The following is a 27,304-nucleotide window of genomic DNA, read 5'->3' on the forward strand; positions in this document are numbered from 1 at the left end:
TTTTATCTGTGACCCCCACAACTGAATATGAGAATTAAGCGATAGGTCATAGTCAAGGATGACGCATAATACAAAGTACAAAGTACTTTAATCCGCATTTATTATTGGACACTAGCTTGTCCTTTGATTAGTTTCTGAAGACATAAAGTAAAAACTAAATTAGTCCCGTAATTAATTTACATTTTTTTAACTTTACTCTTGAATAGTTTTAAGATTACAAAATTTTTATCATTGATAGAATTACCATCACAGCTTTTAACCTAACCAAACGTGTTAATTAAAAATACCTTTATTTTAACATAGAGCTTATAGCATAACCTGGAAATAAGATGTGTCTCAGGGTGGCATGGCCAACATTATCTGAACAGTCTCCTGTCTTTAAGACATGTCCCTTATATTTGTCTTTCCTTTCAGAGGCTACCAGTAAGCAATCAACTGCAACTTAACAATAAGTGATAGATAACATAATGGAGCAGAATAGTTACGCATTTCTTAAAAAACATTGAAAAAAGTTACAATACTTCTCTTACGGGTATACATAAAAGTGGGATTATAATACACATACACAGTATTGCATATTTTAATCTGTAACCCAATTACATAGGTATATTTAGTGTGTAAATTATAGGATGTGACAAATATACATTACTGTACTCCATATGGTACATACGACTTCAAAGTGTGTGTTTTCCCATTTATTAAGGCAATAGATAACTTTATAATGTCATTTGTTATTGTTGCTTGTACATTATTCTGCAGAAGTTATATGAAAAGTAGCTTTGATTTACAGGATACTTAATCAGCATACGTATTTTATTGCAATCTTAAATGTTCTCCATCATCCAGAGGAAGAAGAAAAAGGTTAATTACAGCCTTATGGGGTTTACGGAAATGGTACTGCAAGAAAGATTAAACATTTTACAAAGTTTTAATAGGATTTGCACAGTATGAAGATATATATTTATTTCTTTTAGATTTGTAGTAACTTTACATTACATTTCAGTAAGTGTCACTACACATTGTTCACAAACATACAGTCTTTGCTACACAATTCTTTCGGTACTGACGAAATGGTTTGAGACCTTGAGAAAACATTATGCACTTTAAATTGTGTGTGCGCTTTATCAGAAGGTCATGGGAAGCAAATTTCTTTCCTAAGCACTCTGTTAGTAGAAACTAGAAAGCTTTTATATTATAACACAAGAAAAGTGCAAGGTAAAGTCTCTTCCCTCACTATAAAGAACGACATAGCATTTTGGTTTCCGATTTTCTATCATGCCAGAGAAATAATTTATCCCACAATAATTTTAATCAAAAATAATTAATTTTAGATTTCTGATTTAGGCTCCCAATATAACTTGTTGCTTGCTATATCCATTTTCTTGCAGAATTGCACCGTGCTAAACGCTACAGAAATGACATGCCAGGCTCCAGCACTTGCAATTAACTATAACCATCAGACAGATGTTACGGAGCGTCCAGAAGAGTTTGGATTCATTCTGGATAATGTCCAAGCACTGCTGGTCCTTAACAAGACCAACTTCACGTATTATCCGGATCCAGTATTTGAAACATTTAATCCCACAGGGATTTTGGAATTAAAACCAGGAACCCCCATCATTTTAAAGGTAGGTAGATTGGTCTGCCTCTATGAAAGATGTATTTCCTTTTGTTAGCGTCTTAAGTAAAAAAGTTTGAAAACACAATATTTCAAAGTAGTTCGATTTGGTATTATCTAGGTTGTAACTTCTAAGAGCAGATTCTTCAAGACCTGTTTCAGAAGTTATGGACACGTTTCACTTTTTCCGCAGCCCTGACAGTTTTGACAGTTGTATATATTTTATAGATTTTATGACTTGAACATTGACTTGAAATAATCTCTGCGTATTTTTTAGTATTTTCATATAAGAAAGTGCCTTCTTAATTTTAGCAGAAACGGAATTTGATATATGTTGGTTGTTGAAATGAAAGAGTAGTATGTATTTAATGTAGAATAAGTAAAATAAACAGAACAAAACAATTTGGGGTTCATTGAATAATTTGGGAATTGGCAGGAGACTTTGCACATCAGTTATGCTTTCAGAATTCACTATGCATTATAAAAGATCATTGCCGGCAGGGTTTCCCTGCAATAAGTGCTGAACTGACCTTGCACAATTCAGAGTTTAATCAGTGAGGTTACTGACAAAAACTCTTACTGATTTAAATATGGTTTATACAGATGGATCCAAGCTATTCTTGGAGACTCACTGGGGTCGGTCCTTCACAATCTATAATGAAGTCTCCTACCAACTCTCTCCCCAACTTCCTCTTTATTGAATAAACTTGTGTAACCAGGACTAGATTGTTTGAAGCCGTGGATAAACACAATAGAATTGTCAGATAATATATTTAAAGCATTGGGCAGCACGCTAACCACATTAGCAAAAAATAATAAGACAACTAAGTCTTATACATTTTGATTGATTCTCAATTGATTTTTTGCAGGGAAAAAACCTAATCCCGCCGGTGGCAGGGGGCAACATGAAATTAAAATACTCAGTGTTCATTGGTGAGAAACCATGCACAGTTACAGTGTCAGATGTGCAGTTGCTGTGTGAATCCCCCAACCTCACAGGACGCCACAAAGTGCTGGTAAGTAGTAGTGGGAGAAGTCCACTAGGCTTTGATAGGTCTTACTTCTTAAAGGCCATCATGTGCACCAAGCTGTGCATCCTGGGTAACCAACAAGCGGCTCTCCAGATTTCTTTGAATTAATTTCCCATGAGTCTTAGTGATCTTGAAGACAGTGAAATCCTCTGAAAAGTGCCCATGATTCTTGGGCTGGTAGCCATTGATTGAGCTGTTCACAAGAATTAGGGGTTTACCTTTGGCCTCCTACCCTGCAGTGTCTTACCTATTGCCTAGATCAGTAGATTTGTCCTGCAGTACATAACTGTTAGAATACAGTCCAGAAAAATACATTCTCTTAACTTGTGATTTTAACGGGAATCTTTCATTGAAAACTCCCTTATCTCTCGGCACAACATTCGTCTCTGTTGTGTTGTTTTCAGCTGGAAATATAGAGCTAATTGTGTTAATGTGTGTGTTATCACATCTATCACTTCTCTCTAGCTGTCTCCTATTTTACGTTTTGCAACACTGCAAACTGCTACTTTATTGTGCAGCTTGTCAAACAAATGGGAATATATGGCTGCAACAGCAAAGTTGCTGAGACACTTTTCTTTTTCCCTGGTATCTGTGCCAGACAAAGATAAGAACATTCAGTATTTGTTTCTTATATCAAATGTAATTAGGGAAGGTGCTTAACTCACAGAAAACCTGTCAATATAATTATGAGGTTAGACAGTACCCTAGCCACTTCAAAATGCTTGGTACATGCATACCATCTTTGTGACTGGCTACAAAACTAATAGATAGGTTAATTAATATATATATTTTTATTTATATATATATATATATATATATATATATAATTTTTTGACAATATTGGATACTTAGCTCAGTTTTACTTTCTGCACCTTATTCATCCACCATATTAACAATCTAACAAAAAGGCCAATGAGACTAAATTATGCATTATTTGAAGATAATAACATTAAATAACATTAAATCATGCTAACTAATTAATGGCTAATTTATAACATTAAAGCATGCTGACAAGTACCATTAATACGACACATGCAATTCAGTGTGAATCAAGGATTTTGCCATAAATGTCCACATAAAGCCACTGCAGGGTTACGTAGCTGGCAACAAATCAAAAGAAAGACAAGGTTATCGGTTAAAAAAGGCTGTTTAGGGAAATGCTGATAACAGTGGACAGATTTCAGTATCCTTATTGTATATGGTATCTGATATACAGCCACTGATTATATTCTTCACTATGACTTTCCTTATTGTCCAAAGGCCAAAGCTGATTTAATCCCCATACTGTTGGAGGACAATTAAACTTCTTTGGTCAGCTACAAAAATAGGCTTTGAATTTAGTGTTATAAATGTATTTAGTGTGTATACACCCAACTTATTTAAAAGTTCAGTCCTTGTAGCTAACACTGACTTAAACTGATTTATACATGAATCTCACATTAATTATATTTTCTTTTTAATGCTGCACTATATAGTTGTAAATGCCATCCTGTTTTGGCTGAACACAGTGTTCAGAAAACAAAAATATTCAAAAACATATAATGAGGAGATACAATTTTAGGACACTTTTTCCCCCAAATCAGTATATACACGTTATAGTTTTAATTCCATAGTGCTATTACAAAATTGGATAATGGAAATAAATAACATTAAAATTTACAGTATTTAACATTGACAATAACGAAAGAAGAAGAAGGCCCCGCTCTTTTGAGGGTCACATGGAGAAATCAGAGAATTAGAGATCTTAGGGGAAAAGCCTCTTTCAGGACACAGGTTGTGTTGTATTTGGATAAATTGTTTCACTCAACAGGTGGGTTTTTAGTGAGCACTTTGAGAATAGGTAAAGTATGGGAGGAATCCTGAATACTTGAGTGGGAAAAGATCATAATGGTAGGAAAGAGATGCAAGTTCTGCGTGGAACAAAGATGGAGGTTGGACGTGTATTTTAAGATAAAAGCAAAGATCTAGGAGGCACAGTGTTGTTTGGGTCTCTGTAGGTAAGACTGAGGGGTTTAAATTCTGAAGGGTGGCAGGGATTAGCACAGTGGGGCTCCAGAAGGATGTTGCGATACAAAAATCAGTCTGGCACAGGTGTTCAGGATGGATTGGAGTTGTAAGTAGACAGTTGAAATAATCCATACATATCGCTTTTTAACAATGGTAATTTAAAGTTCATAAATCATTGAGTTCAGAAGTCTCATTGTGGTCTGTCTGATAATTAATTCTAGTTAATAGGGGCGTATTTGTTAATCTTCGTAAAATCAGTGAAATATTTAGCATGGCTCGCTGGTTGTGCACATTGTTCCATTGTTGGAATTTACATAATACATTGAAACACAAGAATTCATTGACAGTGTTGTCACAGTTTATGGCAATATGGTCTGACATATCAGATGAAATAGAACAATGAATCTTATCTGTGGCAAAGGCTCATGGGATCTAAACAAAAGCTTTGTTGGACTATTTGCATAAAAATTTATTCTGTAACTTTTTTCCTGTGGTTCAATGTGCCTGGTGAGCTGCAGGGGGCTGGATCAAACAGGCTCTATTAATATATCTCTGTAGTGAATAGTTTACAGAACAAACAAGAAAATCTGATTATTTTTTTTTACAGCGAATAGTTTAGAGACGAAATGTGGATATAATAATACATAAGCAAATGCATTGATTTCCCATTGCATTAGACTTTGTGTTTTCTCATCAATATGTTACAATGGGTTTAGTTGCAAAGAGAATTACAATTGAAACAAGTTTTAAACATGTGCAAGGAATGCAGATAAATAGTTGTTTACCTAATCAGAAAAATAAATAAATAAGTTCAAAGAACCGTCTGTCCTGTTTAGCACACTATAGCTTTTTAAACCCTTCCTTGGTTTACCAAACAATGTGTAGGAGAGGAACTCAAGCGAGTAGAACACCTTCATGCAGACGTAGCTCTCAATGGATGGCCCTTTTTAGACAACATGATGAGACAAATTCTTCATCTCATCTACATGTCACCTACAACTCTTAATACTCCTAAGTATTGGATTTCCTTACCCACCAGTATTCATTTTTTCACATGAGGTTTTGAAGCTTCAAAATCTTTCACATGTTTTTGCTTATGTTCGATTCAACAGTTATTATTATAGTTGTGTGTGAGAGCATTTACTTAGGTCTTAACATGGGATATATGGTAAGGGTATATTAATAAATCTGGGTTGCATCTATCATATATAGCTTCCATTCATCAACTAAACCTTGTCTAAAATGGTATCTATGATTTCCCTTGCAGGCTCGAGTTGGGGGAATGGAGTTCTCACCTGGAATGGTCTATATAACCCCTGACAGTCCACTCAGCCTTCCAGCCATTGTAAGTATAGCAGCTGCCGGAGGTCTGCTAATCATCTTTATTGTGGCTGTGCTCATTGCATATAAAAGGAAGTCCAGAGAAAGTGATTTGACATTAAAGAGACTGCAGATGCAGATGGACAACCTTGAATCGCGGGTAGCTTTGGAATGTAAAGAAGGTGAGATACTGTCATACAAATCTAAATGTTACAATCACTAAATGAAACAGCAGTCTTTTTTATTTACTAAGCCAAATATCTCCTTAAATTTTGTAACTGTATGAATGTTTTTGCTTATTCATAGTTGTATATAAAAATGTATGTCTTCTACTTATGAATACCTCTAAAAATACAAATGTGTCATACTGGTGATTGGTCTCAAATATTTATGTATTTTACCTTTTTGGGCAATGCGACTAATATAGAAATATAAACACCAGAACTTTAGGTTATTAGACTAAATTTATGAAACGATATAGTATTTCAGAAAAAATGAAAAGCACCCAAACTAAAACTTTGTTCAGTTTATAAATATTTTTTTTTTTTACTGCTGTTAACTTAAAATCTAATTGTGAAATATTTCATTAGCACCTGTCGGTTATAATGATACAGTTGTCACAAAGTTAAATTAAGGCTACATAGCATTAATATCTCACAGTAATTTGTAATATTTGGGAATTTATTTCTTATTTATTACATACTCCTGCTTAATTAAGCCTATGGTATTTTTTAAGTGTGTTTTATGGCATAGGCAGCTTTTATCGCGGAAATATAGATGTGAAAATACTAGGCATTACGTATTTTTTCCTGTTTTTCAATTACAAAATCAATAAAGTTTGCTTTTCTCAAAGTAGATTAGGGATTTCTGTAGTGTTCTGCAAAAAAAATTTCAGAGGATAGGCTGAACATGTTGACTTTGGGTTTTGTAATGACGGGGAGATTGTTATGCCCTTGTGAAAAGGTAACAGAAAAGTGCCCTAGAGTTGAACCAAGGAGTTTGGAGAATATTGACAAAAGTTATTGGTTTGAGCAAAGCAAAGGCATTTGGTTTTGCACGGGGATCATAGAAAATGTGCATGTTGAGGCAATGAGACAATGTATAAGACTACAAAATTCCCTATTTTGGGATAATTGACTATTACAATGAATATACTCCATGGAGAGCTTAACTCCTAGTCAGCAGGGTCTGGAATTTAGGTCATGTTATGCTTACGTTGCAAATTATTGTTTCTGTGTATTAGGTTATATTTCTGTATTAAACTATGCTGTGTAAATACGGGGTCTTCTAAATAAGTGATGATCATACAAACAAAGCACTTCCATAAAATCATAAATGCAGATCCAGCTTGAGTTGTAACCATGAATATCATTTTATTAACTTGTATTCATAGCTTGTAATAACGGTAACTGCCGTTGATGAAAATTAAGATAACAATGTAATTACAATTCATTATTTCACAAAGATCCACTAATTTAGTAGAGTTGATATCACTTCAATTAAAAAATACCAAAAGATCATAGCAGAATGAATATTTTCTTTTCTTTGTGCTTCTCAGCATTTGCCGAGCTCCAGACAGATATCCACGAACTGACAAGTGACTTGGATGGAGCTGGAATACCTTTCTTGGATTATCGTACCTACACAATGAGGGTCCTGTTTCCTGGCATTGAGGATCACCCTGTTTTGAGAGACCTAGAGGTAGTGTATGGACAATGTATTCCTATCTGCCGATGTTCCAGGTTGCATATACTGCTCTGCTCATCAATTGCTGAGCTTATTAAGACATAGAGCTTAATGCATTGATGGCTTTATGCTTTTTTCAGGAAACTTAATATTAATGTATTCAACATATCCATATGTTTCTTTTGTGCCATAATCACATGGCAAATAACTAAAAGAGAGAATACATTTTTGCATATTTTGATGTATAGTATCATTATTTTGAATGATGTTTCTCTTAATCTATGTATTCACCTCTAGTAACCTAATCTCATATTGGTTGCTGGAATCTGCATTCATATTGTAAATATTGTTTAGGTCACAAGAGTTCTATAGTAATCTAAAAAAATTAAAACAATTGACTTTGGTTTGAGACAACACACTTTCATGGGCATAGGATGGGAGGTCAAGTAATGTCAACATGAATTTTTTGTCTCAAACAGTATCTGATCACCTGTGAATATTTTAAGGAAATCATTGAGAATGATTTATGAACACTACAGGACAACTCTAATGGAAATTACTTAGTTACGTGTTCCCTTGCTAATTGCCTCATGGTAATTAGTACAAACAAGAGACATTCCCTGGAAAGGATGCCTTTTGAAGTTAATTGTTGGAAAAAGGCCCCTTTGAAACTTCCATTATAAACAGGTTATGCAGCCCACTCATTTTCTAATTACAGTAACTTCCAGCAGCCAAGTACAGGAAAATAAAATCTCTGATAAACAAAAACCATAGGCTGCAATACTTTAACGTAAGTCAGGACCAGTTATTGCATTATGGCTTCCTAAACAAGTGTGCAGCCTACACAACTAACCAGTTTACTAACGGAAAAGTATAACACCAAGGTGCACTTTAACAAAATAAAAGCATTATAAATCAAACACACAAGTCTTTATTTGCAAAGCTATTTTGTTGTAAATCAGATCTAAAGAAGCTAAATCCATTTTTGGGTTCAATTTGAATATATATGCAGTTAAATAGAACTTGTAGCCTACGTTATATAAACTCTGGGTACTGCTCATCTTACTTCTCCATCTACAGTATATTTTGAGGTACATGTTTGCTATGAAATCTTCCACACTGATGTCATCCAACATTAGATTATCCTACTAGGTTTAATTATAGGCATAGTATAGTATCTGCATGTATGAAGACTAGCACTCATTAATCCGTTACATGTAACATGTACCATACACATACATACATTCTCTGTATGACCTTCTGGAGCTAATTCTGACAAATACAACCCGTTATAAACTATGGCTAACTCAACTAGAGAACATTGGGATCTAGTGTTGACTAGATATTATATTATATCACTTGCCATTAAAGCAAAGTCTAATAGAGCTGTAATTTAGATTATACCCTTGATGAGTTTCAGCTAAAACAGCATCTTAACTGGTTATGTAGAAATATAATTAATATGTTTCTTTTCATATTTTGTATCGGAATACATTTTTCCAGGTCCCTGGTTACAGACAGGAGCGAGTAGAAAAAGGTCTCAAACTGTTCGCACAGATGATAAACAACAAAGTTTTTCTACTCTCCTTCATCCGAACTTTAGAATCTCAACGAAGCTTCTCCATGAGAGACAGAGGCAATGTTGCATCTCTCATTATGACAGTGCTTCAAAGCAAGTTGGAATATTCCACTGATGTGTTGAAACAACTGCTTTCTGATCTCATTGATAAAAACCTGGAGAGCAAGAATCACCCAAAGCTACTTCTGAGAAGGTGAGACAGTTAACTACATTCTAACATTTAACATTTCTGACGTTGTGCAACTTATATGTCATGTCCAGGAAAAGCAGAGACAGCACACCGAGAAAATGCTCACAGTGCATTGTCCATAATCTTTAATCTGCCAAGCATAGATCAAATATATTTTATCCGCTGAAAATGCTATACCTGGCGACGTGCTTTGTTCTGCATCAAAATATGGATCGCATGTTTCCCTTCTCTTGAAATTGCAGGATATTTTTATACAATTTTATAAAATCACCTTGGTAGGGCTTTGAGCAACATCGTAAATAGTGAGTTTGCAAGATTGAAATTGCTGACCACAACTCCTGTTCACAAAAAGTATCCATGATAGCCTAACAAATTCTACCTGTGTTAGGCTAGGTTTCCACTTGTTTTTTTTTAGCTAAAAACGCCCATAAAAACGCCAATAGCGCCACCTGGCGTTTTTTTAGTGGAAAAACGCAGCAGCCAGATGTTAGCTGTTCTTCAATAGGAAATCGCAGAATGCCATATCCACTTGGCGTTTTTTTGTTTGGCGTTTTTTCAGTCCTCCTTGGCGTTTTTCTGCTTTTTTGGGCTCTGTGGCAGTTTTTCAAAATCGCAGCATGTTGACACTCTGGCGTTTTTTGCAAGGAAATCTTGGCGTTTTTCTCCAATAGAAGTCTATGGGAGAGAAAAAGCCATGTGGGTTTATTGCCTTGGCGTTTTTTATGGCGTTTTTTCCACAGTTACAATGCAGAGGATGGACCCAGTATCTGTGTGTCCTACGAGAAATAGGCTGGAAACAAACAGTTTCACACAAAACAAAGTTCATATTGAATTCTACACCATTTGGAACAAACATGCCATTACAAACAAACATACGCGACGCATCAACTGGATCCTGCGTGCCAAAAGCAACAGCAAACAATTTGCACCATCATTTGGGGCCAATCTTCCTAGAGGAGCAGACATTCGGAATAAAGCAGGCCTTACAAACCACAGAAAAGTGACAAAAGGGTCCGCCGGGGCGTTTAAGTAGAACTCTACCAAGTAAATGACATCAGGGGGCAGATACTTGCCATTTATCCTAATCCCTTTTAGCTGGGTGAAACGTCTAACTTGTAAAGGCTGGAAAAACTGCCTAAGGTCAAAAAAAGCAATTTCCACAGAAAGGCTAAAACGCCAGAAAAAACTCCCGAAAAAAACGCCAAAACGCAGAAAAATGCAGTGGCAGTTTTCTTGGCGTTTTTCATCAAGAAAAAAAACGCAGGACAAAAACCCAAGTGGAAACCTAGCCTTACTGTAAAAAACACAAAACCTACCATCTCCAAAACATCTAGAGTTTCATATAGATTATCCACTTGTAGTCTTAAAGGCTCAATATTCCATAAGTACCCATTGATGTCTTGCATCTGTAATATCGTGCAATGTATAAATTTACAGCATTGCTGTTTTAGCGATAGAAACAGACTAGAGAGAGATCCTGTCTGCTTTATTACACTGAAAATATACATTTTCATAGAGACATAACTTCAAGTCTCTATAGCAGTTTCAAAGTGTCTGTACAGGTCTTCGGTAGACAATACAAATCTTCATTTAAGAAGCTATGGACTACTGGCAGGCAACTCTATAAATGTTAGTGATGTTTTTCCTACAAACATCGTCAATGGTACAGTGACAGCAAGGGCTTGGATAAATTATTTGTACTCTGTCTTTGTTCTCTATGGAGTCATGTCCACTGAGAAGAGAAATTTTATTTAGTGCTGCTTGATAGTAGAGATAGTTTATATGATATTGGCTCAGAATTACTGTAGGGTGTCAGTAAAAAATGTAATTGGAACCATCTTTCAGAGTTTAAACAACTAAGAATTGTGAGCTTGGATCAGATTTCACCTTAATGTTGTTTTATAACAACAGCTGTCTGGCTTTTATAATTCTACATTACACCTCCAGTATTCCAGGAAGGTCTTATTCTGTTCAGCTGTTACCTATTATGTTCTTACTTGTTTTCCCCGGTTTATTACTATTTTATTTATTATAGTGTGTTTCTCCTTTTTTGCCATTTAGCCTTAGGGATTCTTATGTCAACACATTGGTTTAACTTGAAAGTAAAGATGAATAGCACGGCTTGTAACATCCGTTAAAGAATGTTACATAGGTGGTGATGGCAGAAAAGAACCAATTGGCCCATCTAGCCCATCTTAAAACTCATTTTACTTATAAATTCTTTAGAATAGCTTTATGTTCATCCCAAGCTCTCTTAAATTCCTTTACTGTGCTGGCCGTTACTACTTCCACTGGAAGTCTATTCCTTGTATCCACTACCTTTCCTGTAAATTCTCAAATTACCCCTCAGTCTTTTACCTTCTAACAAGTAATTAAGCCGCCTAGTTCTGGCACCCCTGTTTGTATTACAAATACGTCCATCTCGGACTTGCTTAATCTCTTGGCATATCTAAATCTCATGTCTCCTACCTCTCCGTTTCCTGTTCTAGCCTGTACATAGTAAGGTTGCTATCATGGTAAGTTTTTTTTTATCGGCCAGTCATTATTTAGGTTCACACAATGAGAGAGTTAGGGTCAATATTTTCTCAGTGTGTACAGTGTTGTAGTCAGTTACATCACTATATGTACTAAGATGGATACAAATCGGTCTTATATTGACATATCCAGAGTGGGACTTAGGTCCATGCCCGACAATGCAGTGCTGGAATTAGGCCCAATTAATTACCTGTGTGGCAAACATTTGAATTGTTTTATATCAGATTAGCACAAATTCGATCTCAATCAGTGCTGAGTTAGAGCCAGTTTCAGAGTTGCACAAGTTTATATCATTCTTGAGAAGGGACAAGTTCATCCTTTACAATGCATGACTCATTTGTTCTTTGCATCAAACGTCCATCTTTGGTTGGAAATGACCGGTCTAAAAATCTCTGTAATTACAGGAACTTATTTTTACTTAACTATTGCTTTTGCAAATAATTTAATTAAATTCCCACACATTCTATAGTATTGTTCTCCTTTTCTTGCACTTATGTGTTTTTTTTTCTGGCTAGTTTTTTCTGACCCTGTTTATTGTCCATACTGGGATTTATTTCCATCTGCGCTAACTTAGGGACTGCACATGAGCAAAGCCTTAGTGAGGGATAGGGTCATTGTACAAGTTCATTTACTTGTTCTACTGATATGATGGTTCCCTGCTGGGTAGCAGTGGAGCAGAACTTACACATATCATGATGGAACATGAAATCCCTGTAGGACATTCCTCATTTGGAATTCAGAAGAGGTTGCTTTAAATCAGATGTCCATGATTGGGCCAGTCACTCTAGATGTTAACATTTTCCAGTATGCTTACAACTTTCAACTTCAAAGTCTTAGGAGCTGTCATACACATAAAAACAAACTACATTCAACACTAAACAATTATACATCAGTTTAGAAAAATAGTGATTTACCTAACAAGTAATCCATCATTGAGTTTTATACTTTGTGTTTAATTTATTAAAAATTGTCCATTTCTTCTAAATAGGTAAAGCAGGCCTAGAGGGGTTGAAATGAGTGTTGTTATGAATGAGGCCCATACTCCAGTTACAATACATGAGATAGAATGATCACCAAGTTGTGCCCCCAGTGTGCCTATAGATGAAATCAAAACTAATGGCATACCATCAGTAGTGATTTGTTCACCTGAGGAGTGAGGCTTGCAGTAGCTGTTCTTGGTGCTGAAATCTATGTGAGGCGTTCTGCATTACCAGCTGAACTGTACGTGCTGAACAGTATTGTTACTGAACCGTGGACATGATATGTAAACACAGCTCTAGACAATATTTTTCTGGGTTTTTGTACCCAATAATTGTTACCCAGGCAATTGTTTTCTTCTTTTTACCATTCACTTACTCTGATCATGACCTTTTAACCCTTTGAAGTATATGAGAATCTTAGAGGTTCCGGTTTATATATTAGCTATATGGATCGTTTACAGTAAAAGTTGTGTTGTATTATATACAGTATAGACCAAAAAAAGTACTGATAAAATCTGTTCTTATCTTGATCTAACCCTAACTTAAAATAGAAGTAGTTACATAAGAACCTAACGTTGCCTGTGTTCACTAAAAAGGCCAGCAACTATTTTTGGAAGTATTAATGCTTCACTTAGCATTGTATTCCACCTCTTAATTGTCCTGACTGTAGAAAATAAAACAACCCTTTATTTTGCTTGTCAACAAATCTACCTTGCCCTTAAACTTAGAAGATGACCATGTGCTGTCTGTAAAGTTCTATGAGTGAAAAGATCTCTAGATGAGTCTTTGTATTGTTCTTAAATCTACTTTTCACATTCTTATGTGTATGTTAATTTTCCAAAGTAAACAAGTCCATCTTCATAGCTAAGATCTTTTGTTATTTAAAATAGTTTCATTACCTTTCCAGTTCCATGGTGCATTTTGTGAATTGATGCCCAAAATGATACTGCATACTAATAAATATATTAGTTTTTATCTACTCTGTATTCCACCATGTCTCATTACCATAAATCACTTCAGCATGTTCAAAAACATAAATTAGTGTTAATAATTAGTAATGTCCGCATAGTTCAACTGATCCAAGCTATCCTTAATTGCATTGATCATATGCGTATTTAATTAAAATAATATATATGAAACACTTTGCTGTATTTGGTTACTATTCAGATGATTATGTTGTCATTTTAGAACAGAGTCAGTCGCTGAGAAGATGCTGACCAACTGGTTTACTTTTCTTTTGTACAAGTTCCTCAAGGTAAGATGTAACCTCTGGCTTTTGAAACACACAATCATATTGTGTATTGATCATTCTTGATCACTTTAGTTTCATTCTGAATAATAATAGAAATACTAATAATAAGTAAAATCTGGGCTTATATTAGTTAACTTGTGCAACATAACCCAAAATTACTTACATAAAAATGGAAGGTATGGTAAATTTAAACTGTTATCCCGACTGTGAATATATATCCTACAGAGAAAACATGCCAAATTATACAGTTTCCTTTCTTGCCCTGTATCTCAATTTCTATGTGTCAGATTAACCTAATTAAAGGTGAATTGGAATATGCCAGTCTCCCTGTGTTTATTTACCATGACATCATCCCACCAATGCCAAGTTTACAATAACTTGGCATAAACAGCATCCAATTTGTGGAGTTTAAGCATTGAAGTTATTGTTTCTACCCAACACCTGCAACTTCTATCAAGCTCAACCCACTATTAGCAACAAGCAGGAGATTATCAAACAGTTAGGGACCTCATGCTTGCTGAAGTATTATTCCCAGAACAGATTTGCTGCTCTGTTTTCAGATGTCACTGTGGGTCCAGCTGTGCTTGGGCACTTTTACAGCTAACGTGCTTGTGTAAACATTCAACATACCATGTAATTATCATGTAATACATGCCAGTGCATTGCAATTACCACATGATAACCATGCCATACTTCCCCTGAGATGAGGGCAGATTGTTTTATTATTTAGTATGTCTTCTTTAATGGATGGGGAAGATTTTTCTATGATAGATCCAACAAATATAACACCCTGTCTCAATCAGAGAATGCATATGTTCTAATGGCCCAACATAAATGTGTTATGGTCATTTATCGCCTAATACATGGAGTACTATATTTATTTTGAGATTTGTTTTAATTCTTCAGTTGTTTTTCGTTAACAATCCCATGACCAATTAAGACATTCATAGATATACACAAATGATCTTGTCTTGTCACTAGTGCACCGTTATATAATAAGGCTAAAAAATAAATCATTAATCAGGAGCCTTGGTTAATGTTCTTTTCTAAAGTGTCTCTATTTAGGAGGGACAGCTCCTCTTTTAGACCCAAATCCTTCTGATCCTGTTTCATTCTTTTCTTACACCTCATTGTGTTTTTATTTTGTGTGAATATGTGAATATAAAAGTAATATTTTTTGTATTAATTACTTACTTAGAGTAACTTATGAAATGGGTCACATAAAAATACTAGGTTAGACCAAGCACATTAACCATGTCAGTAACATGACCATTTTAGTTTTTTTAATTTTCTTGTTTTTATATTGATTTCTGATTGTACATCAGTTTTGGTATTCTTTTGTTCCGTTGGAATAAATGTTATAATTGTGGTAGTAAGTGCATCTATGAGTAATATATTTACTATACAAATATGCAATAAATGTAGCCTTTGCTCAAACTTGTATTGGTACAGATAGGAGATTTTGTGCAGAATGTTTTGGTTGAATCCATTTGGAATTCTAGATTAGCCCCACTTGTTGCTAGGTAAATAGTATGTGCACAAAAATAATTTCAGAAGTGCAGTGTGCGTAATTCCCATGTTTACTCATTAAGAGATGATTGTGCTTTATCTGTGAAGGAATGTGCAGGAGAGCCCCTCTTCTCCTTGTTCTGCGCTATCAAACAGCAGATGGAAAAAGGTCCCATTGATTCGATTACTGGGGAGGCACGCTATTCACTGAGTGAAGACAAGCTTATCAGGCAACAGATTGACTACAAGACACTGGTAAGTTCTGCTACAAAGAGTGAAAACCCACGGGGGAAATGCAGTTAGAATTGTCATTTTAATTATACTGGCTAATCTGCAATTTCCATCTGTTTAGTGGATGACACGATGTAGTCTTGGGTCTTCATTGTTAAAAATATTTACAATAAAATTACCTACAGACTTGTGTATTTGCTTTATTCTGTAAAGCACGTGGAGGAATATGCATGTATGAATTGCTCTGTATAAGATAATGTGCTGCTTCACATATATAATTGATACACACCTTGGTGGAAACTCTAGACCCAATCAACTTGTGGTTATAAAGAGAGATAACTACCAGACCAGTTGAAGGGAGAACTGTCACTGCCATAGTTACTTCCATAACTGAAATAAATCGTCAGTTCAATTCTTTTGTCAATCAGTTTAATTAATTTAACAATATTTTATTTAAAAGTTCACATTATAAAAGCAGAGATCTGTGGATAGATCTGGCACAGTCAGCATTATCTGATCAATTTTCTGTCTTGGAGGACCTCTCCTTACCTATACTTTGCAGTCCTAGTTTAAAATTAATATTATTTTAACAAATCATACATTGTGCATGTACACAAGCAGACTTTGTTTCTCAAAATAGATGACCTTTAACTATTACACAGTTTTAATTAATGTGCCTAAATGATCTCTAGAGCTCAAAGTCCATGTAGAATTCCTCTGTATCTCTTAAAAGAATTATGTGTGCGGCAAGTACATGAGTTCTGAGTTATTTGGGTGTTGTTTTCAATAATGATTAATTATATGGTCCCAAAATTTAACTTCAAGAAGATTTAAAAGTCGCTTCCTGGTCACGGATCCTCGGAAACACCATTCACAGCTTCTAAGAATACAGGGGAAAGCCTAATTGACGTACGTGTCATATGAGTTTCACTTGCATTATATACCCACAACTTGGTGGCTGGCACTTAGAGGTTCATGCACTCTTGAATTAATTATGCATTATAAAGGGTCATCACTGGCAAATTTCACTGAAAGAAGGCCTGAGCTAGCCCTGCAAGATCACTCACTTAAATATGCTTTATACAGGGCCATTGAAGATATTCTTGGAGCTGAAGCTCACCAAGGTTAGCCCTGTTTTTCACAATTGTAGGTTATGTACTGGAAAAACAAGTTATACCCCACATTGTGTTTTGAATTAGGGCACCATTTAGCAGTCTCCCAAATGATACTGTTACCCTACAATATCTCTTGACTAGTGCTATTGTTTAATAGACAGAAATGGGCTAACCTGTAGAAACCAGTTACCAGACCACATTGGTAAGTATGTAAGCTAAGTCTGTTGGTCATTGTAGCCCAGTCTAAAGCTAGGCTAGAAACATTGCTGCATCAATGGGAATAATCTTATTTTAGAATACTGCTACATTTTATATGTACATTCGGACCCTAGTAACCACCTCTAGATTGATCCTTTAACCACTTATATTCCTCACACCTATTTTCAAGATGAGTGCTATCTCCCATCTCCAATAGTTCCTTTAAGATTCCAGTCATGACTTTTCTCTTAAACTTTAAAAAAGTGATTGTAGAAGTTTTCTAAGGTGAATTCAGGTAAGCTTTGCTAGTCTGTCACCTGCCATGCTTTGGAATTGTAGCAAACATTTCAAATGGCTTTTTCCCCCCTCTTATTCCGTTTTTTTGTACGGAGCTTGGTACAGAGTACATTACAGATCTTAGTGACTAATTGAATTCCCACTAGGCTCTTTAAATGAATAGGTCAAATTATAGAGTGCTGGCTGTGATTGAATTGATGAATAGGATATGCTGCTGCTGATGATAGATACCCACCTACGATGGAAATGAATGAATGCAGAAGCCCATGAAGCCTGAGGGAGGAAGAGCCTTAGCTACCAGCCCAGAAAACAGACAGATCTTTTAAATATTAACATGTCATTTAAATCCGTTAACTAAATCAATCAGTAAAGAGATGGAGCTGAGGAGCATGTGTAAAAGAAATTTGCTTGTAATTTAATTCTTATAAAGAAGTAACAGATTATGTTAATGTTGGATTATACATACTGTATTTTAGGCTTTCAATTATGGACTTTAACTAAAGAAATAATGGTTATGTGTTTTCATATATACTTGCCGGGTGTGAATCAGCTGCTTGACAGGTGTGGTAAATATTAAGGCATATATATATATATATGGAGTCCTAGTCCCACTGCCACACTGACACAAACACTCTTGCCACACTGACACAAACACTCTTGGGCACGTTGATAAAACTCAAACATGCTGACCACTTTCAGCCACACTGACACAAACAGACTGAGGACCAATCACACATTATCACACTATCAGCCTAATGCACACAGTATTCTCAAACAATGACCAATGGCATACACTCAGAGACATGTCACCTCGGAGATCATGACATCTCATCCTGTCTATAAAAAAAATGATGTATAATACATATCTGAATATATACATATCCCTCAACACCACATTTTATAAAACATGTGTAAGTGGATTGAGTAACCAATGCATTTCTGTTCCATGTGCTTATAATTTTAGCTATAAATGTTTTAAAGACTCTTACCGTTTTCTAATTTGACATATACAAAGTAGATCCATGCCATTTGAGTTTGCAATCTTAGATTCTTATATACATCTGTTGTTTCGCCCTCTTTATCAATTGTATATAGCAAAGGCTCTGCCGATTATTAATCTATGTGCCAGTGAAGCTCTGCACTATATCATTGAACATTTTTAATAAATAAAAGAACTGTTGTACACATGATAATTATGATGATGCACACATAGTCCTTCTCTTCCACCCACTTGTAAGCACCTTACTGGTTTGCAGAATTCCTCTGTTCCAGAAATGCATAAAATATGTGATCCCATGGCCAGCTATAAATCTCTGAGGCTGCTGGTCATGTAGAAGAGGCTTCCTACCAATAAATTATCTAGTATTCCAGTATATAGTCTATATCAAACTGCTTAACATATCGTAGAAGATAGCTTTTAAATTCATTGAGCAGTTTATTATCTTCTCATTGGTAATTTTCTTGAGATAACTTTGTAGGTGTTATCCAAGAAATGTGTGTCCTAATTTATAAATGTTTACTTTTTCCATTTGCGTCCTTAATTTAACCTAGGGTTTTTTCTATGACTGTGTGGTGAAATTGGGTTGAGAAATTATGTTTAACTGCTGTCCAAATCTTTACCTTAATGTTTGCTCCTGAACTGAGTCTCATTCACATACATCACAGGAGAGGGAAATAATGGCTGTTCACCTAGTCTACATTTACAGTTGGTCATTCCTTTCTTTTAAACCAATGCAATCTTGTGTACTTGGCCATTAATCTTTGATTCAGATCACCAACAACACTATTAAAAGGAAAGTGATGTATGCATTATTATTATTATTTATTGTTTTATAAAGCGCCATGAAATTCCGTAGCGCTGTACAATAGGTGGACAGGACACAACAAGTAGTAGGTAACATAAGAATTTGACTTACAGAGACAACAGGTGAGGAGGGCCCGGCTCAAACGAGCTTACAATCTATGCATAACACTTCATTGTTGTTGTGCTCAATGTTAAAATATCTAGGTGGATGTCCATCTGTTTCCCTTGTACCTCAAGTCAGGTCTATCCTTTCCTCTTGTCCCTTCACCCTTTAACACCTTTTTTAACGTGTACCAATTGTTAAAATTGTAATCATAAATAATTTCAAAGTAAAGTTAATTGCATTCAAAACCATATCTTTTCCCAATCACATTTATTAATAATACAGTAAGCATAATGGCAACTCTTAATCAGAATGAAAGCGTAATATCCCTCATTGCACATACACAAAGTCAACTTTGTACTATTTGATTTGTTAATCTGTTTTCTATTATGTTTGGGAATCAGTCAGGCAAACCGTGATAGAAATCATCAGAAGTATTTACCTCATGGTGATTGATTTTGATTAAAAATAATGGAAAGTGCGTATCTTCTGTTTATCTTGATGTTCTGGCAAGACTCTTTCCAGACTATTTACAAAGGGGACTTTATTGAGGGTGCAATACAGACACACTCTAATGTATTCCATTTATTGAGCTAGTATGGACTCCACTTCTTTTTAAGTATGGCAGTTATTTTATTGTGTCAAAAAACTTTAAGCTGAAAAAAGCAATATTAATTACACTTCTTATTTTGTGCAGATAAAAAAATCTATGCATCTTCTACAAATGAGCACAAGCGAAGTTAAATCAATCAGGAGAAAACTTTTCATATATCCTTTAACTAATTGAGACTTGCACTCACTTTCATGTCTTTTTTTTAGGTGCTTAACTGTGTCAATCCTGATAATGTCAATAGCCCCATGATACCAGTAAAAATCCTCAACTGTGACACCATTACCCAAGTCAAAGAGAAGATCCTAGATGCTATCTTTAAGAACCTACCTTGCTCTCATCGACCAAAGGCAGCAGATATGGATTTAGGTATGTAACTCAGTGAAAGCATTATGTTAGAATTTAGCCATTGCATAATGTAGTTAGTGTTTCTCTTTACAGATGGTTACAAACATAATATTACATAAAATTAATGGAACGTTGACTTAACTGAGCAGAATTCTAGTGGAACCCGCTCAAACCCAATTAATCAATCATGTAAATATTTGGCTCATTCATATGTTTTCTGGAAATGCATCATTGTTATGTAATACAGAAGAAAGCACTACTAGGTTCTCACCATAGAAAGTGTGAAGATTCCTGAAGGTTTCTGTATTGTTTTATGCGATTAAACCTTTAAGTATATAATTAAATCACAATTAATGTTTTATCTTAGTGGCCCAGCACCTTGATTTTTTCCCCCATGGTCTAAATTAGAGGTGTATTTTACAAATGCTCTCTTTGAAAGTTCTAAAATATAGAAAAATTATTAGACCTGGTATGCACACATTTTTCTAGAGCATATAATGTTTGAAACCTGCAAATATTCTTGTAAAATTGAAAGATAGATATGAACATTATGGTGTTGAGGAGGCCTATGGGAGAATATACACAGACAAATGCAATGCATCTGCGTAACACAGAAGAACGCATACCTCATTTAAACTTTTGGAATTGACCTTAAGTAGAACTTTCTTACAATAAGCTTCTCGCCATGTTACTATTTTTTAATAGTGAATCTTTTAGTCCGTTTTGATCATTGCTTTTTTGCACTTTGACTTCTTCTTTTTCCAAGAGTACATGCAGTTTTCTTTGATTAAATAGAAACTTTTCGAACAAGAGTAGAAGATCAATCAATATTTTTGAAATGTTCTGTGACCTTTTTTTAAACCGTAAAATAATAGTGAAAATAGGAAAGTGTAAAAACACTCCCATTTTGGACTGTTAGTTGCAAATAAAATGTGGCACGTTTTATACTTTTATATGTACAGTTCTGATACATATGTAATTCCTTCTTTTTCAGAGTAATGTGGAATAATTTTGTTATATAATAAGGGTTTCTTTTACAAAGATAACTTGAGATAAGCTTGCATTATTAGTAAATTGACAGTTTTATTTTTTAGATGCAATACAAGTCACATTTAAAAGGGGAAGCCCCATGGGAAACATTTTTCTCCTTGATCATAAGATACAGTGCTGTATACAGTAATAAAAACCTGGGTTTTCTTTTGTTTTGCTCGAATAAAGTTAATTTATTGGCAGACCTGTAATGTTTTGGCTGACTTTCCCCGACCAAACACCACATGGGGCTGGTTCACGCCAATGCTAACCATGGTGTCTAGTGGATTGCGCAATAATACATACAGATGGCTAATATGCAGCTACCCGAAGACATTATATTAGGCAAAATCTAAACATGTTTAAAAAATAGTTGAATTACTGAAAAGGCAAAATAAAAGTTTATATTTTGTCAAGTTGGCAGTTTTTTTCTCTGGGATCAACTTATTGGAAACTGTGAGTAACTCAGACTTTGCTGAAACTCATCTCATGGTAACTCAGATATAGTCGGCACCATTCTCATGGTAACTCCTGCAAAAACTTACCGGTGCTAGCCCTCCATAATAAAGTATCAGTGCCATTTATCACAACTATGCTGAAGGTTTCCCAATAAACAAGATCAGATCCTTTCTTAGTGGTTATTATAAAAGTATGCATAGACATATATCCCATCTCTATTAAAATACTTGTTTTTTATGTAACATTTTATCCAAATGCAGTATTTTAATAAGCAATGTACACTCTTAGCAGTATGAATTTTTGGATTCTGTATTCCCAAAGTTACTATTAATGGGTTAGCTTGTTATTGGCAGTGTCCTTGGCTTTCATTAAAGATACCCTCTGAATTGGAGCTTCCTGCGATACCTGGAGAGGGAAAAAATAAGCATTTCATGTATGGAATGAAAGATACACTATCTTCTGAATGAAATATAAAGATTTCACTGCCGCTGTCTTCTGAGTTTTTATTCACTAGTACTTCCGATAGGAAGGAGAGATAATGATAATGGGATTTTTACTTACCTTTACTTGACAAGGTAAAACTGTAAAAGATTGGATTGGAGAATGCCTATCTTAGTGCTCTTGCCTTGAGGAGCTCCCTGATCCGATGACAGTGTTAAGGACAAAACTTTTCTTCTTCCATGTGATGCAGTGAATAGAAAATACCAATTTAAGGTCACCTTTAGCAGAGTTTTTCTTTCCAGTTTATTAGGTCATTCATTATAGAAAGCCATTAACAAGAAATAAGTCCTCTTTTTAGATGTTCTACTATAATATATATTTTTTAAGCAAGACAGTGCTTAACTTCCAAGGTTAAAAAAGTATTTAAAGTAGTCTTTTTCCAAGCTTCTATTAAATGTGAAGTTCTGGTCTTATATGTTGGTTTCTAAAAATGGAACCTGACTTTTATTAAGAAATAATTCCTATAAAGGAACATAGTTAGCATCTTTATTAAATCACATATGAAATGCTGGAGAGGTATCCTTGAAAGTAAGCATGTTGCAGTCCTAGTGGTTTACCTAAATAACTTTAGTTAACAATCACACCTTATGTCATCATTTTGTTGACACTATATGACGTGTATCATCCATGAACTATGGAAGCACAGCAAGGTACAATAACTGTATACAAAATAATTATCAAGCTTTGCTTACATTCTTGCTAGTCTTTAGTCTTATCATGGAAGACTAGGGGAACTAAATGCAAATAACTTGGAGGAAAGAGGAGATATAATAGAAACAGTGAAATCATTAAACAGAAGGTACGTTTCTTTCAAAAGAGGAGACATGTTAAAACTAGAGCGTCTGAGGTTTAGATGTAACGTAAATAAGTTTTACACTTATCTAGATAAAGAAATATACCAGATCTTTAATTGTGTTACATAGATTACCAAGCAACAGACATATGCTACCATATAGCAGAAGGAAACAATACACTGTGTTAAACATCATTTTGGGTAGTTTCAAGAAAAAACATCTTTTACATTTCTAGAATGGAGACAAGCAAATGGAGCTCGGATGATTCTCCAAGACGAAGATGGTACAACAAAGATCGAGAATGACTGGAAGAGACTGAATGTTATTGCACACTATCAGGTACTGTAGATGAAATGTCTCCTAGTTCCAGGTACTACTAAAACCACTTTACTGCCTGTTGCCTCGAATTAAGGGATTTTAATTCACCCCTGTGCTTTGAAATGGAAAGTAAGCAGACTAAAAGCCTAGCATTCTCTATTTCCATGCGTTATCACTTCAGTATGCGGTATGCAAAGCTAAGTTTACTTATTCATTTTCATATAAAAATGACCGCTGTAAGCATATCTGATACTGCGAGGATTAAACTTCAATAAACCTTTGCCTTTTCCCAATTTCTTAAAGCAATCATTTTAGACTTCTCTACACTGAGAAATAAGTACATATTTCTTATCCTCTGTGTCATCATATATTTACTTGGTTTGAAGCTATCTCATAATTACATGCAATTATCTTATACCTACACTGCCAATTTCATGTCATTAGATGTTTAAATGTCGGTACGTTGAAAAGATGCATTGTAGACTAAGATGAGCTTAACTACCAGGCACAAAGAGAAAGTTTAGTTTCTTAAAGCGAGCACTGTGTAGTGTAGTCTAGCTGGAAGGTACAGTTATAAAACAAGTTGTCGTTGTACAAATTGCTATGGACACCTCACTGAAACACTTTCAAGAAGTATCTTTTTGACTAGGACCAAAATGTTTTGCTCTTCAAAAAAGAAAAAAAAATCAAAGAAACTTTTAAGTAACAAAGTAGGTTTCTCAATGTTCTCTGAGATCACAAGAATATAAACAGATCTTTAGGACAAGACAGGTCCCTTTTTAAACAAAAACACATGCAGGGTAGCAGTATCAGAAGGAAACTATATCTGAAGAACTACATGCAAGAACAGAAAAGAGGGTAAAGGAACAGGGGCAGCTCTGTGTTAAATGTAGGAGATAAGACCTTCAATTGTCACCTGACTGCCAATCACCAAGAAAGGACTCTCTCCCACATGCTGCTGGCATTGTCTGTCCTATTGCCTTTGCCAGCTTTATCTCCCTCAGTTCATAAAAGTGCAAATCATTTTAGAGATAAGATGGCCTCTCAGGCAAGGACCCTGTATGCATTTCCAAAGCATCCACTTCATTAAATGTCAGGGGGTTGACTGTTTGTAGCAAGGATGGAAAGGACAGATTAAGAATCAGGTTTGAACCATAGATGATAAAATGAGAGAATAAGAAAATACCCAAGAAAAATACTTTCTCTTTGACCCAAACCACAATGTACATATGACGCTATAGGTCTTTGAACTGGTCTAAGGTGCCAGTTTATACGTGTAACAGTCAAAAAAATATAACCTCGGTTTATAGAAATGAAATCAGTAAAGCACATAATGTATTATCTTTATAATAAATCACTCTAAAACACAATTAGACCCTGTTTACAATAAATCAACTGTATTAAATATTAAATAGGATTTATAGGTTTGTGATGCAAAAATGAATCCAGTGCAAATTAGGATACCAAGACACTGTTTGAACTAGTCATTTTGTCTAGACCAATTCTAGATCAAATCTAGATCAATGGCAGTCAAAGGTAAAATACTGTCTGCATTTGTGTTTGTTTTTTTAATTGAAGGTACGCGTAGAAATATTTTGGTAGTTAATGAAGTGATCTTAAAGAACACAAGTAAAAAAAACTAAGTCCTAGTTGTTTACATCATGTCCTTGAACTTGACCTGGTAATACATAGCAATGATTCTCATGCCTGTGACAACTCATAACTACAAAACATCCAAGTCTAGGCCAATAATACACTGTAGCTTTGATAAATGATTATCATCTTGTATTATTTTTTACAGGTCCCAGATGGCTCTGTGGTAGCACTTGTATCGAAACAAGTTACTGCATACAACGCAGTCAACAATTCTACCGTGTCCAGGACATCTGCTAGTAGATATGGTGAGACACTGTCAGAAGTTTTAAAAACCCCGGTTAAGAGATATTACTGTGTATGTATTTGTCTTGCTTTAAACATGAAAAGTACAATAATGATCAAGTTGGCCTATGATTGCAGTGACTTTCTGTGGCACTGTATAAATGCCATTATATATATATATATCCTTGTGAAGTTAAGACTCCACCAGTAGTAATGAAATACCAGTTTAAAGACATCAGGGGTATCATACTTTATATATTACAATCTTTGTAGCTTGTTTTGACTCCTTTTTTTAACTTTAGTATACCCTTTTGCTCCAGTGATCTGCAGGGCTGCACTGCCAAGGGAAAATTAATCAGGTGCCCAAACCCTACTTAACAAGCAGAATATTAATTTATTTTGACAGCAGCTATTACCCCAGTTTTACTTGCTAGATCAGCATAATTTTCGCACAGGGGACAGTTAAAGTCATCTTCGATGCAAGGTTATATCATGACATCTTACAGAGGCTTTATGTCCTAAAAAGCCATTGGATCTTATATGATATTTCAGATGAGTTTGATAGCAATGAAGCAGATAGAATACAAACTTCCCATCCAGGGCCGGCCTAAGGCAAAATGCCGCCAGGGGCGAATTTTAAAATGCCGCCCCCCCCATTATCTACCCTTCCTCTCCCCCCCATTATCTACCCTTCCTCTCCCTCCGTCCCTGCCGCCCCCCCTTGTACTTACCTTTCAGCAGTCCTGCGGCGAGTCTCCCTGTTCGGACTCGGTGCCGGCTTGTAATTCTGAGCACCGGAAATCTTCCGGCACTCAGCATTACAATCCGGCACCGAGACCGAACAGGAAGACTCGCCGCAGAGGAGAGAGAGAGAGGGGCGCCGAGCGGGGACTGACAGCTTGGTAAGCGAAAACCACTCGGCGCCCCTTTCTCTCTCTTTCGCTTAAAAAAAAAAAAAAAAAGGGCTTGGGGCGGCAAAGTGCCGCCCCTTCAAAAGTGCCGCCTGGAGCGGTTGCCCCACTCGGCTCCATTGTCGGGCCGGCCCTGTTCCCACCCATCCAGCTTTTATATCAACAAGATATCGTCCAAAGCCCTATCTCTGTATTGTCTTATTCAGTATTTTGTAAATAAACTACAGTGGCTTAGCCATACAATATAATGTACCAACAGTGAGGAGAGCGCATAGAGGAGTGTTTTTAAGGCTAAAACACTTATGTCAATTTCCTAGACAAATAGCTTGCAAGAAAAAAAGTACTGAAATTGTGTACTGGGAAATTTCCTTGTTATTTATTCCTATCACACTATGTCTGCAAGGATATTAAGCATCATTAGGTTCTGCTTTTAGCCCCCAACCTCTTTGCTAAGGTTACCACTTACAAAACCACAATTAATGAGGCGTTTGTGGTGTCAACAGAGCTGCACCAAGAGCCCGACTGATCCTTTCAATTAATCTCCTTTGGTACATTAACCCGGTGACTAAAATAAACTTTTTTTGCCGCTGTCTGCTAACTTGGCAGCAGAACAACGATATATTTTCCTATTCACATTAGATTTTCTTACAGAACAGTAACATCTAGTATGCTGCGTTGCATTTGATGAAAATATGTCTAATATTAAATAAACTCTTTGAGATTTCAAATGTCCACTTCCTATACGTTCAAAAAATTTAATTGGGAAATATGGGTTTTGGCTGTAGTTACTGGAGTCATACTATAGAGAGACGGTCTACGTGAATCTCCCTGGTTTTTCGTTTGCTCTTGAGATGTTAAAGTTCATCCTTCACAATGGGCTGGGCATACTACATTTGGTGAAATGATTTTCAAGGGCCCTCACTTATTTAAGGTTGTTAAGTGGTTTAACCACTGGTTGAACACAAGTAGGTTTAAATACTGCTTGTCCAACTGAATTAATG

At 35.5% G+C, this 27,304-nt stretch overlaps 1 protein-coding gene across 1 annotated transcript in view; it reads left to right on the forward strand.

Annotated features, from left to right (window-relative positions):
- Positions 1-27,304, forward strand: part of LOC149298764 (plexin-A4-like) — a 286,899-nt gene that overhangs the window by 240,834 nt on the left and 18,761 nt on the right. Inside the window, exons 17-26 of the mRNA XM_089487082.1 lie at positions 1,389-1,628; positions 2,488-2,634; positions 5,924-6,158; positions 7,535-7,677; positions 9,166-9,434; positions 14,135-14,201; positions 15,816-15,962; positions 20,275-20,434; positions 23,432-23,535; positions 25,316-25,415. Of these exons, the coding sequence (XP_089343208.1) occupies positions 1,389-1,628; positions 2,488-2,634; positions 5,924-6,158; positions 7,535-7,677; positions 9,166-9,434; positions 14,135-14,201; positions 15,816-15,962; positions 20,275-20,434; positions 23,432-23,535; positions 25,316-25,415 (1,612 nt within the window). The remainder of the gene's footprint in view (positions 1-1,388; positions 1,629-2,487; positions 2,635-5,923; positions 6,159-7,534; positions 7,678-9,165; positions 9,435-14,134; positions 14,202-15,815; positions 15,963-20,274; positions 20,435-23,431; positions 23,536-25,315; positions 25,416-27,304) is intronic.

This window comes from Sceloporus occidentalis, unplaced genomic scaffold, assembly GCF_023333645.1.
Source record: "Sceloporus occidentalis isolate IW3139 unplaced genomic scaffold, rSceOcc1.0.p SCAF_31, whole genome shotgun sequence".
In the NCBI taxonomy this organism is placed as follows: Eukaryota; Metazoa; Chordata; class Lepidosauria; order Squamata; family Phrynosomatidae; genus Sceloporus; species Sceloporus occidentalis.